This window comes from Centruroides vittatus, unplaced genomic scaffold (assembly GCF_030686945.1).
Source record: "Centruroides vittatus isolate TY-2023 unplaced genomic scaffold, ASM3068694v2 contig_361, whole genome shotgun sequence".
NCBI classification, from domain to species: domain Eukaryota; kingdom Metazoa; phylum Arthropoda; class Arachnida; order Scorpiones; family Buthidae; genus Centruroides; species Centruroides vittatus.
The window spans coordinates 129,050-143,766 of record NW_027122185.1 but is presented as its reverse complement, the minus strand read 5'-3'; the positions used below and the strand labels follow the sequence as shown (position 1 = coordinate 143,766).

General features: G+C 34.3%; 1 protein-coding gene across 2 annotated transcripts in view; it reads left to right on the top strand.

Annotated features, from left to right (window-relative positions):
- Positions 1 to 14,717, top strand: part of sif (still life) — a 254,089-nt gene that overhangs the window by 229,265 nt on the left and 10,107 nt on the right. For both annotated transcript variants that reach the window (XM_067269986.1, XM_067269987.1), the window contains 2 exons: positions 2,665 to 2,841; positions 4,814 to 5,001. In XM_067269986.1, coding sequence (XP_067126087.1) covers positions 2,665 to 2,841; positions 4,814 to 5,001 — 365 coding nt within the window. The remainder of the gene's footprint in view (positions 1 to 2,664; positions 2,842 to 4,813; positions 5,002 to 14,717) is intronic.

The following is a 14,717-nucleotide window of genomic DNA, read 5'->3' as shown; positions in this document are numbered from 1 at the left end:
TTTCATATGGATAACTCATGGGTTATCAATGTTTAAAAGTCAATTTAAAAATAGATGTGTATTATCTGTCAATTTTAACACTCAATTACAAACTCATCTAGTAGCTTGTCCTCTGTATAAAGTCACCAAGAACATGTTTAGAAAACATACAAAATCCTTTAAGCACTGCAGGCATTCATCTGTAATCACAATGCTCTTTCTGAACAACAAACAAAAGGTAAGGCCGTGACTCCACTAGCGCAAAAATGACCGTAAAAGCTTTTAATCACGTGACCAAGATACTTTACGCCCGAGCAGGTCGTAAAACTAGCGTAAAAGCGAGTTGAGCAGTGTTTAACTTTCGACGCAAATACGGCCATAAAACGGTACCATCCACCAATCAGAAGTCTGTGAAATCTAGGTCGTTGTGACGCAGTGCAAAAATGGCGGAAAACAAGCTTTTGTGTATATTCTCTCGTGGCTACTCTAGAATACATCTGGAAAGATTTATTGAAAACATCCAAAAGTATTCGTGTATCTACGACAAGAGGTATCCCGATTATAATAATGGATGCCTAAAACACGTTATGTGGAATGGATGGCCGAAGGAAAATCCTTCAATTTTGAGGAGTATATAATAAAAAAGCTAAGCTTATAAGTACTGTGTATTATCTTAATAATACAATAATAAAAGTTAATATATGAAAGTAAAGGTATTATTTTTACTATATTTGTAATTATAGTACAGAAAAAACTCATATATCGATATAAAGACAATGATTATATTCTATCACGTATACAACTGTACAGGCGTAACTTCGACAGCACCGTCACCGTAAAAAGTTTGCTAGCCGGACCTCCACTGCAATCCGAGCGCAAACGCAAATAGATTACGTGATTAAAAGCTTTTACGGCAAGGGATTTTATGGCCATTTTTGTGCTAGTGGAGTCGCAGCCTAAGGCTTGTATATTGATACAGAAGAGAATGGAAGAGTACAATCTCTATTTTAATTGTTATTTTTACACACTTCTACCTGAAGTTCTATCTTAAAAGCCCCTCTCCCTTTATATAAAAGGTATTATATAGAAACAGAAACAAATTTTAATGTCAATGACATTCATTGACAGGTTCAAAAGTCAATCACTCAACTGTCAGAGAATTATTTAGAAGATTCTGAGTTTTTATATTTTATTTTAGCATTTATAAAAATAATAACAATCTTTGTTAATTGATATAGCAATAGCTTTTACAAGGGGGTTAATGGAAACTTACAAAAATTTTAATGTTTAAACAAAAAAGCTCTAAAATTTGTGCAGCACTGTCATACATCCAATAAATTAATATAATTGAAATCAAGCCCATAAATAGATGATCCTATTTCAGAAAACGGTTTGCATGACAAACAGACGATTCATCGTATTTGTTACAAGCGTTTGACAAAAAGAGCATTCAATGTTATTCAGTATATTATTTCTTTTCCCTTTTAGAATAATTGTATATCTATTTAGACAAAAGCCGAATAGTTTTAATTTAACGATTTTATCCATTATCTAATATATATTATAAAAATGAACACCAAGGGATTTTCTCCAATATTTTGAAATTATATTCTTTTACTTGTAACTATTGGCTTCAAGATGTATTTCTCTGTTTCTTTCAACCTGCAAACAAAGAATGTCAGCTGTTTGTCCTCTTTTTATTAGGAAATTCCAATCCAAGGTTGTTTAACAGTTTGTTAATAGTAGTGGGCCACATCTCCTGGGAAATCATGTTACTGAGTGGCAATAATTTGTTATAAATCAATTGTCTGTAATTGTTACTCGGTAGAGAAATAATTTTATTCCAGAATCATAGCAAACACAGTGATGGATAGGCCACCTTCGGCTGTTAATGTGATACCATTCTTATCACAGGCTCTGGAACAGAATGATTTAAACAAGAAACTTTGTCTACCAACAATTATTTTTCTTCGAACAAGTGGAAAAAAATAATCTTCTCCATATAGGAAATGCTTTATATGCATTTCATATAAAATACTTATCTAATTAGCATGTTGAATATCCTGTAGTAGTTATTAAGTGATGAGATTCAAAAGTTTTGCTTTAGCATCTAGTGTGACTTTCTTTGCGTTTGGAAAAAATGAATACCTAAATACAGTATTTAAAGTATGAGACGATATCCAACTTGTGATTCTCTAAATAAAATTTATTCAATTTTTTAAGCCTGCCACCTCTTCCATTATTTTTGTTCTATTAAGATTAACTATTAACTGGTTGCCCTGATAAATTTGAATCATAAATACTATTCTTTCCTGAAGAGCTACTGTTGTGTTAGTCAATAAAATCATTTGTTTTTATGTATATTTTTTATCATGTATTTTGATTAAAATACAAATAATAAAAAAAAGGATAACAATTTTTTATTGCACATACAAAAGGAAATGTCATAAAACAAATGGTATCCTCCCCAAAAATAAAGTAGGATAATATAGGAGGCTGTTTGTGTTTATATGTGATATTAAGGTGATTTCAGAAGTTTGACTCTAGAAATTTTGGTTACTTAAAATATAGAGATTTTCCTATAAGATAAACTAAAGAATGAAAATTTAGTGTAGATTTCTCTGTATACTAAGAATTTAAGTAATAAATTTCATTACAAGGTATTGATTATATAATATCTTTCAGCATGTTGATCTAAGTCCTGGTGAATTGCTTTATTATGGAGGAGTTGAATGGCTCAACATAACAGAATTTTTAGGAAAAATAAAGAAAGGCTTAGAATTACATGCAATGTGTTTTGTATTTAAAACTGCAGTTGTTTTTCTGTGTAAAGAACGAATTCGTCAAAAGAAAAAATTAATGGTAAGTTTTAATAGTAATTTTATGAAATTCAATTTTATTGTTAAAGTTTGTTACAAAGAAACGATTAGCAACAAGTAAATGTAAATGTATTTGTTACCAATTGTTGTTGCTACCTGGATAAATACTGCACATTACAACATGCAATATTTAAAATACATACTTCAAAACAAAAAATAGCACATATTTGAGACCCTTTCCTATTACAGAAATTAAAACTGTTTGAATTCCCTTGTATAAGAATTAAAGTTTTATAAACAGACTTTGTTGTATGAATGTTCTTAGGACAAAAAATATGAAATACAAATAAGATCCTCCTGCTGAAATTCCATTCATACATTAATATAACAAATTGCAGAAGATGGTTGAAAAGGATTCTTGTCTTTTACAAATGAATGTGTAAATGAGAAAACGGTTGAAACTCTGTCGAAATTACAATGACAGCTGTACCCTAGAAAACAGTGTGATGAATTTTGCAAACACAGATAATGATATAATTCTTGCCACACAATTGATCATCAAATTTTATAATTTTGTTCAATTATTATAACTGTTAAAAAAAAAACCCTTTTTAGTTCTTTTTAGAATCAATATTTCTGATCATTCACCATTCTTTAAGAAATTGTATTTCATATTAAGGGTAAACTGAAATATTATCAAAATACAGAATAAAAGTTTAATATTCAAGCTTGAATATTAAAGTTTTAAATGAAAATGATTTTTATTATATTGTCTTTATTCTGCAATAAATTGTTGTTTTAACCTAAAATATCTGAGGAATTCATGCTTGATAAAAATTTTGAATAATTTTCATTAATATGAAAAATAAATAAGTACAATATATATTAAAAAACTGAATTATAATTTAAGCACAATGTATAATTTCCTGAATTTATCATAAGACTATTTAGTATTGTGTTGTGTGTTCTCCAATAAAATAATTGCATTCAAAAAATAGAATATAAATATATTTAAACATCCTACAAAACCTGATACAGTTGATGTAGCTTTATTCTATTTTTCAAATATAAATGTTCGCTTGTTTTTGATTAAATCATATTTCAATGCAAGTTTTTAACCTACCCCTTGAATTAATTAAGAACTGTGACAATGATTTTAGCATTGAAATATACATTAGAAGTGAACTTAACAATAAAGTTCACCATGATGAAATATGATATTTAGTAAAATACATGTGTTATAATACAGTGTGTATATACATGCATGTACATAAACACATTCTGAAAGTGTATACATTCTTTGTAAACTTTACAACAATGATTTTAGCATTAAAATAATTCCCCTTTTTACAATTTTACATATACAGTCAGATCTTATTTGAAGTAATCAGATCCACTGTTATCTCCCTTGAAATTAATGTACTTTTTAAAAAATTAAATATTGATCTGAATTTTTTAACTATACTTTCTTTGAAAATTAGCTACTGATTTACTGAATATGTACATTTAATAGAATCTTTGAAACACTGTAAACTCTGAGGGTGTGAACAAAGTTGTGCAGATGTCACTAAATCTGACATTTTAAAAACATAGCTGAACAACTAAGCATGGAATGTATTAATACATCAATTTTTTAGTTTAAAGTTTTAATATTTTTTAATTAAGAGTGAGAACAGAGAAAATTTGATATCACCTAAAAATAAATAGTAGGAGGTCACAAAAATAGTTTTGTTTATTTTCAAAAAATTATTAAATATGCACACCATGGGTTGTTGAATTATTTTCAAAGAATATTTCTTTGATAAATAACACACATGAATTTCTACAAAGGCCAAACATAAATAATAAATATGTACAAACCTAAAAGATTTCAAACTAGAATTATCCAAAAATCAGGTCCCGCAAACTTAAATTTCAAATTCATAAATTAACTCAAATATTAAATTAAGTATATAGTCATAATTTATTATATTGGAAAAAACAATAAATAAAACATTTTCATATTTTAATTTTAGGGTAGTTCAAGTAAAACTGGTTCTTCAGAAGTCGAAATTATTCGTTATCAGGTACTTATACCAGTTACTGAAGTTCAAGTACGTGCTGCAACTATGAAAGATGGAGATTCTCACTTTTTGTGGGAACTCATACATCTTAAGTCACAGATTCAGCGAAGATCAGAAAAAGTATATCAGCTATCAAACAGGTAAACATAGTAACAAACATTTCTTATTAAAAACTGTAATTGAATCTTGTCAAGCAATACCAACCAGAAACTTTGTTCTTGTTCCTAATGGATTTCACTCAAATTAGAGTTGTGTTGGAATTGCTTAACTTTTTAATGTCTTCATAAACTATGTTGGAGCTTGTCCAAAATGTGAGAGCAATGTTTCAAACATATCAAATCTCAATGTCAACTATTATTAGTTATAGATTAAGTAATGGGGAACTAAATTCTTTTTTGGATTTTGATGAATATCCAAATTGTAATTCTTATAATTTTCAGTAAAAGTGAAAAAAAAAATTATAAGTTATTTATAATCTGGTAAGAAAAATGACTTTCTAAATTTAACATTTTTATTTCACAAGATGCGACTATTTAGGCATGATTTGCAGGTGCACTTCCTGCAATATTGCTTTTACCTTCATTTTTGATTAAAAAAAATGGTTTTAAGAGGAAATTTTGGTACACATTTTTTTCAAAAGTTTTGTCAGTTAATTATCGTCTATACAAATGCAATAATTAATTTAAAGTTTCATATGAAGTGGTACCTCGTACTTTGAATTTAATTCATTCCAGGAGACTGTTTCAGACATCAAACAATTTTTTCCATTAGAAGTAATGGAAAGCAGATTAATCCATTCCCAGATCCTAAACCATGCCCATTTCAATAAACTTATAAATTAAATGTATTTGCTGTTTTATTATTTGACATATAATTTGAGGTAAAACAAACAAGATTTACATATTTATTGTTTCTGTATAATTAAAATACAGAAACAATAAATATGTAAATATAGTATAATAAGTATATCAAACATCACAAAGCCCAATATGTATTTAAGACAATCAATTGGTTATATTTCTATATAATCGGACTATAACTCTAGTAGCAAATTATCTTGCTAATTTAATAATACTGAGGTAGATATTAGGTGCCATCTCTTTAATGATAATTTAGAATTATTAATTTAACTATTTAAATTAGTGGAGTTATAGCCCATTTGGTTAAGTTCCTATGGTATAATAAATGCAATTTTCAGTTTATTAACTCGGGCATCTTAAACGTGGCCACTAGATCCGCCGTATGCATACCACTTTTGTGTATCTCAATCGTCCATATTATGACTATTCTTAGATGCTATGCAATAAGTTGGGTTGAACAGAAATAACTGTTAAAAATATGTGAAATCTGTCATTATCGTAAGCTGTTTGAACAGATTATGTTCGTTAACCGATCACCCACTGTATTAGTTTTCTTTGTTCAAGTCTTTGGTAAATCGATAATTGGTTAACGAATTAACGAACATAGGTTTTTATGGAAATTTATTATATTTTTATTTTTTGGGGTCTCCAGAACAAATTAATAAAAATGCAAGACTGTGTATATATATGTATTTTTATTATTCCATATGACTATATACTTTCTTACTACATTTATTTGTCTAATGTCGATTGCTTTTCTACTTCTAAAAAATCCCAAAGAAGAGAATTAATAGCATTGTAATTGTAGAGATTCCCAAGCCTATTAACCTCAACCTGGTTTGGATGCCATTCTAAGACCGATGTTCTGATATCCTCCTACTTCTTTAAAAGATCTTTAATAGCAGATATTGGCATTAATCCTCTTTTTCAGAAGAAAACATATTTCGCCAAGTTTCTTGGCATTCTTCTGTCGTCAGATCTGTTTCAGGTTCCATTATGAGCTCTTCAATGTTCTTTATTTCTCAGATGTGATTTTTGTTTAAGGAAAGGATTCATCTGAGCAGCATACATGAGGTTACTACTCTCTACATTAAATGTTGGCATGCAATTTTTAGGTTGCAAGGCTGTGGGTCGAAAAGAAAACCTGACGTTGTAGCATACACCTACATATAAGCTAAAGATTTAAGCCTTTGCTTTAGTTTTAAGCCTTAATTTAATACAGAACCTAAGCTAGCAAGCCCTATAAGAAGCAGAATAACTTAAAGCTAAGATAACCAAGTTAAATATCAGTTAAAACTAGTTATTCAAACTTAAGTGAAATCTATTTTTTTTTTTTTTTTTGCTGTTTTCGGTTATCAAACTTATCATTGCATGCTCTTATCTATCTCAGTTGTCCTTGTCAGCATTCTTGTTTAGTAATAAAAGACCTATAAGCAAGACACTATATATTTTTCTTATTGACTAGTGAACATAATCAAAAATTTTCATCACACACATCCTCCACTGCTAGAAAAGTGCATAACCCTTTTAAGTAGTCTATTTACTACTTCCAGTAATCTATGTTTGTATTGCAATGATTAATTTTAAATGAGGCTATACTAAGAGAAGTTATATGTTAAATTTCACTAAGATTTAATACAGCTTGGAAGCAATACTACTACCATATCATTACCAATCCACAATCACCTTCTCTCCCATTTTTCCCTTTCAGTCTTTAACTCTGCTCTTTGGGTATAAGTGAACCTTTTACCCATGCCCAACATATCTAGATCAGACAACCCAAAATAATTCCTGACATTCCCAACTGGATGATCAAGACAGTAAAAAAAATATCAATCATCAAATCATAACATACTGGCCATAAGCTTTTAAAACAATTAATACAGCTTTCACAGTGGTAATAACTTTACATCAGAATAACTCTTTTTCATTATTTGATCATTTTAAATCTAAACTCCAAACAATTGACTGTACAATACTATTAATAAAAAGAATAATATACTCCATATGCCACAGATAAAAAAAAAAAAATGCTATAACTACATATATATTCATGCCTTTTCCCTTTTGGGTTGGCAGTGAATGAGCTGCCTCCAAACTGCTTGATCCAAACATACTTCTCTCGCTTCTTCCAAACTCATTGAAGCCTTTCGTACACATTTATGCTCACTTCTATCCAGTGGTGATATTCGAAATATTTAACAAAGGGTTCGCTAGCAGAAAATTTTTCCCTAACAATCACTGACAAACAAAATGGAAGTTTTGGCTAGAAATAAATACAATACCTTTTCTTGGGATATATCTAATAATCAGTGGCGTATTTGGAATGTAAGGGGCCCTGGGCGAAGACCAAGTAACAATAGTATATTAGTGCTGTCGACGTTTTTTTTAGGCAGAGAAATTTTTCACCCCGAGTGGCACTGCTGATAATAGACAGATGTCATCATCTCTCGTAATATCCTTTTTATTTCGTCGATCGCAATTAAACCTCATTTTGGTTGAGAGAGATTGCACCAAGACATAGTCCCTGACCTTGCTCACAATCTAGATTGAAATGCTCAGTGCGAACGGGGTATAAGGCTCTAGTTTAGTAGTATTACAGAGTATAATACGTATATTTTAATATATTTAAAAAAAAAAAAAAAACAAAACCACTGAGAAATGTTCCATGTGTTTAACAAGGTTTGGAAAACTGAAAATTTTAACAACGGGTTCGGCCAAACCTGTGCGAACCCACTGAATATCACCACTGCTTCTACCACACATACTCACTATGTTGCAACCAAAGCATCATGCACACTATCTATCCATCTCTTTGGCAGGCGGCCCCTAGGTCGCTTGCCACACACCTCACCAACATAGATTCACTTCAACAGTTGTTCATTGCTCATGCGCTCCCCATGTCTAAACCACCTTGGGCCTGCTTACTTGTTTTTGCATTCCACACAACTCATAAATCCTTTCATTCCTTATCCTATCCAAGAGCGTCTTGCCAAAAACTACAGGCAGCATTCACCACACCACATCCACATTTCACACCCATACAACAAGGAAGGTAACTTGCTCGCACACAGATAATCCTACTCTCTTAGACATACAGGCAGTTAAACACACCAAAGACAGGAGAAAAGCAGGTGGTTTGAAAGTCAATCTCCCCTTTCAACCCACCATGACTATCACTACATTGCCATCACAACTTCATAATTTGGGGGATCATGGTGCACTCTGCACCATGCTCCCCAAGTTATGAAGTTGTCCACACCATCCAGCATCAAGTGGCAAGCTGTCCTGTCAACCTTGTTCAAACACCATGTACTTAGTCTTATCAGCATTTATTCATAGCCCTTTCTCTTGCAACACCTTGTTAAATTATCTAAGCATACTCTGCATTTTTTCCTCATTTGCACTTAGCAACACTGCATCATCTGCATACAACGCAGGCACATTCTCAACTTTCACACCATGGTCATCAGCCAAAGCTTCATGTACACCTGCATCAAAAAAGATATTAAATAGCCACAAACTCATCACACCCCCTTGTTGCACCCCCTTCTGAATTGCAAAGAATTCAGAGGAGGTAGGCCACACACACACATAGCAACTTTTCAGATTCTTCATACTCACTCAACACCTTCCATAGCTTTTCATGCTTGACAGAATCATGTGCTTTTTTCAGATCAAAAAATGTACTAAAAACTTTGGAAAGAAACTTTCTTTGCTTCTCAATGAAAAGCAATGATCAACCACAAAGCAAACAATTGATTCACACATTCTCTACCACTCCTGAAACACCTTGCACATCTCACACTTTACCATCAGTCACTTGCTGCAGGCACTGTACCAACAGTTTCCCATACACCTTATCTGGAATGCTGAGCAGGCTTGTAGCATTATAGTTGGCACACACAGCCTTGTCACACTTACCTTTATAAAATGGCCCAATTACATCGTTCAGCCTGATGAGCGTGTGCAAGATGCATACATCATGCCAACAAGTCACACAATCTTCAACCTTTCTTCTACCGTACTTAAACATTTCAACATTTACTCCATCCAATCCTGCTGCCTTACCATCCCCTACAGGTAACCTGTGCTTACAGAACTGTGTCCATGGAGGTGGAACTGGTGGTCCTGGAAGAGGCATCCCAGTGGACCTTACGACATCTGGGTCCTGAACTGGTCACGGTTTACTCCAACAGCCACTTCAGGCCTTGAGCAACGGGTACCATTGAGATCAGAGGTAGGGTACTGAGGGCTAGGCACAAACAGAAAGTTGACCTGAGCTGGGTCCAAGGTCACATCAGAATCCAGGGCAACGAGTGTGCCAACTACCTAGCCAAAGCAGCAGCTAGAGCCCATTTGTAACCCAGACAGTCGATCCCTCAGCCTCTAACATAAAAGGTACTCTACTGCAACAATCAATGACAAACTGGCAGGAGATCAGGACTCAAAGTACAGTAGATAGGTTACTTTATGTCTTCGTGCCTGAAGTTGTCGAAACTCCAGTAAGTTGTGATTGGTTATTGACCCAAATGACGACTGGACACGGGAGGTTTCTCCACTTCAAGTCCATGTTTGGACAAGGAGATAGTGCTTCATGTCTGCAAAAAACACCCACAGGAGCAGAGTAATTATGTACTTGATTGTCCTCTTACTGAGGACTGTCGACTGGACCCAGCTTCCCAAGCAAATACTTCAAACACTAGCAGTGAGTAAAAGGAACCTATTGAAACTAAAGAAATTGACGAGAATTGTAATAGGTCTTTTCGACCAATAAGCCCAAGTGTTTCACTGGGCTGGGCCCTCTTTCTAGAAGAGAGGGTCTCACTGACCATTTCAAGCGATGTCCCGAGCGGACAATCAGCCGATTGGACATGTTGAGACTTGCAGCTTCATTTCAAATGACCATGCATTACCTAGCCTCTCTTTGGTAGAGGACTCAAGGTGCAGAGCCACTGCACCAAAACTGTTTTACAAGGTAAGAGGATTGGGCTTGAGAGCAAGGAAGGTGTACTGACTAAGGCTATACCGAAATATAGCCAGTCTGGTTGCGAGGTACTCGACTGAGGACTTTACAATTAAAATAAAAGACACGTGTTGTTAGCAGGAAGTACTTTGTTAAGTAATTCTTTGTTATATTATTAAACAGCTAATGGACTTAACTAATATACTTAAAAACTATACAATGCCTTGAACTTATACACTAAGGTAATGCTTAGACTAACATGAAAGAAAGAAAGAACTTCACTTAATTTAAAATACATATATAGATATATATACAATTATTTACATGGTGGCATATTTGGTCGTTGCATCCAATTGATACGATTACGTCACAGATTCGATGCCCCTTGTTCGCAGGCACGTGGCAGGACTCACTCCAGGAGTACGATATACGGTGCCAAATTAAAGAACTAATCGTCCTGAGGAGTACTCCTAGTACTTACATATAAATTTAATTTAATTTATTACCAGCTTTCGCAAAATTCAAGTCGATGGGATTTGATTGTCTTCACGCACAAACTTCACTTATCTTTCTTCCAGACTCGGACATTACCCACAATCCTCTCCTTTTAGTGTAGGATCAATCCCGTCTCCAGAGTCCACGTATGAATAAAATCCAAAAAAAAAAAAAAGATACTTCTGCACGTGTGACATACGTTTTTATATCTCCCTCTCATCCGGGAGCCTTTACTGGGCACGTGACCTTCTTTCCACCAATCCGCATTTACCACTGTTGTGACCCCAAAAGGTGATACGGAGCTTAAAATAAAAACGAACGCGTCACAATTAACAGAAAACCCGATATATTCATTCCGTTTTTCTTTATAATATTGTATGTATAAATTACAACTATTAAGTTCTTTACAATTACAATAGTGGCGGAGCACTACACATCTCCCCCCGCAAGACTACTTCCCAAACTGCATTTTGCGGAAGTCAATTTTCTTTCCTCTCAGGTTATATTGTTTGTTTACACTCGCATTCGATTCAGAATTATCACCCTTATTGTTGCGGTCACTCTTGGCATCTTTATTAATTAAATCACCTCTAACTAGCTGGAAGTCCGGTAACTCTTCCTCTTCCACCTCATCAGTACTCTCTCTTAAGTGCGTTCTTTTCCTCATTCGTGGTTCTTTACAACCATAGTATGGTTTTAGACGGTCGATATGAACTGTGTCCATATCTTTCATGTTACATCCCTCTACACAGTAGGTCGTTGGATTGATAATTTTAGTAATGCGAAAGGGTCCTACATAATTGGGCGAAAATTTTCTCCTCTTCACTCCTTTCTTTCTAACCCAGACCCGTTGACCTTCCTTAAATTCCAACAGTTTCCTACCTTTATTACGTAACTCCCTACTTCTCTGATTACATTCTTCTGTCCGACTACTTGCCAATTCCCTTAATGAACGCAGTTTTGTCACTAGGAACGCTCCACGTTCCTCAATCGGTACTTGAGTTGGAATGCTATCCAAAGCTGGGGTACGAGGGTCCATGCCGAATACGAGAAATGCCGGAGTCTCCTTGATAGATGAATGATACGTATTATTATATGCAAAACAAGCCAAGGGGACCAATTCATCCCACTCAACACCCTCCTCATTTGACGACTTAGCAATCATATCTATGAGCAATTTGTTTGCACGCTCACACATGCCGTTCGAACAAGGTCTATAAGCCGTCATAATGTTACGTTTAATTCCTAACCACCGGCAACAGTCAGAAAATAATGACGACAAGAAATTAGTTCCACGATCAGATATAATGACTTCCGGTACCCCATATCTACAAATCACTTCATCGTACAGGGTGTTACTGACGGACCACGCCGTTTGATCCTTCAACGGATGCGCTTCCATAAACCATGAGCAAACATCAACGATTACCAATATGAACCTATTACCTTGTTTTGTGGTATGAATGGGACCAATCATATCGAGTGCTATCTTTTGAAAAGGGACCTTTGCAGTTTCATTGGGTTGGAAAGGGTCCTTGCCACGGTGGATGTTGTATCTTTGACATTTCTCACAAGACTTAATAATCTCTTCAACCAAGGTCTTGAGTCCTTTAATGCAATAACTCCTATTTACGTCCTTCACAGTTTTATACACTCCCCAGTGCCCATATAACTGGTTCTCATGAATCGATTTAATTAGTTGTTTGGCCACATCTTCTCCCACGCACAATTTGTCTACATATTGATTCCGCTCCTTCAAAAACTCCCTCTTATAAAGACAATTGTTTATGATCCGATAGTCATGACCATTATCTAAATAGCTATTGCTACCACTTCTTAAAATGTCTCTCTTTATTGGTCCAAATATGCTATCACGATCTTGAGACTGGGCGATCTCTTCCCTCCTTGGAATGCTACCCTGGGAGTTTCCTATATCGATATGGTTTATCCCCTCTACTTTTCTTGACAAAAGGTCAGCCACCGTGTTATCAGCACCCTTGATGTGTTGGACTTCGATGTTATAGTCCATTAATTCCATGACCCAGTGTATCAAGCGGCGGTTGCCATTTTGAATGTTACTTAAAAAAATCAGAGGCTTGTGATCAGACACAATTATTGTTCTTTGACCCAAGATGAGATATTTAAAATGCCTCAGGGATAGGACGATAGCGAGGCACTCCTTCTCTATAGTCGAATAGTTCATTTCCGCCCCTTGAAATATTTTACTATAGTAACCTACAGGAGCCAGTTCCCCGTCATGCCTTTGCTCGAGAACGCCGGCCGCAGCTTTATCGGAGGCGTCAGTATGCAAATAGAAGGGTTTGCTAAAATCGGGATGGACTAAAATAGGTGGGCAAGTTATGGCCTCCTTTAACCTTTCAAAGCTGTCCTGACTAGGGATTGCAATTGCTGGATCCCTCATCCAGCAATCCAGCTGGATCCAGCGCATTTTTCGGCCTGCTGGATCCAGCACCAAGTGCGGATCCAGCGCTGCGGATCCGCAAATACTCAATTAGCTTTCTAAATAATTGCGCAAAAGTCTATGTTGTCGCGTTGCCGCTTTGCTAACTACTAGACTGCTACTAATTACTTACTAATTATTTACTCACTACTTTACTAACACTAATAATTAAATTACTTATAAATCAACTATACCTTAATCAATCCAGCAAAATTTAATAAAATAATAACGTATTCAATCGCTTTTAACGATCTTCCTCAGTTACAAAAAAATACAACATTAACTATAGAACATAAAATGTGTTTCGAATAAATATAAAAAGAATAGTGCTTAATTACATCCCATTTTTTTTAAACAAGATACATAGATGTACTGCCAGGTCTGATAATTTTCGTATTGTATACCGACGTAATCCCACTGTTTTCAAACTTTTAAGAAACGATAAAAAGAAAGAGGATCGGAATTCAACAACGGGTATATATTCGGTGCCTTTACACAATCAACGTTTCAATTCCAAGCTTGTTTATGTGGGTGCAACGATGCGCAGTTTAAAACAAAGGCTCAAGAGCACAAATATACAATCAGTAAGAACCTTGACAACACTGCGCTGGCATCATACGCAAGACACAAGGATGTTAACGTCCAATGGGATCAAGCAGCAATTATAAAAACGACGACGAATAGGCAAACGGTCAAACATGTTGAGAGATTGGAAATCTGCAAGGCGCACATGACAACTGGTTGTATGAACCATAGAGATGCGGACTCATTGTCTACCATGTGGAGATTCTTTAAAATTAATTAATGTTATTAACGGACAATGCTGGTTTCGTTGTTATATCTTATATACAGTAATACCCCGAACTTACGCGATAGGTGGGACCGAGCGATAACCGCGTAAGTTGAATTCGCGTAAGTCGGGGTATAACTTCGCATATAAATACATACTAATTATTTTTAATTGGGGCCGGAGACTAAAGAAAACAACAATTTAGAAAAAAATGTTTAATAAAATCTCAGATAATACATATGTATAACAAATTATATTATTAAAATCGTAAATCAAAGTTATTT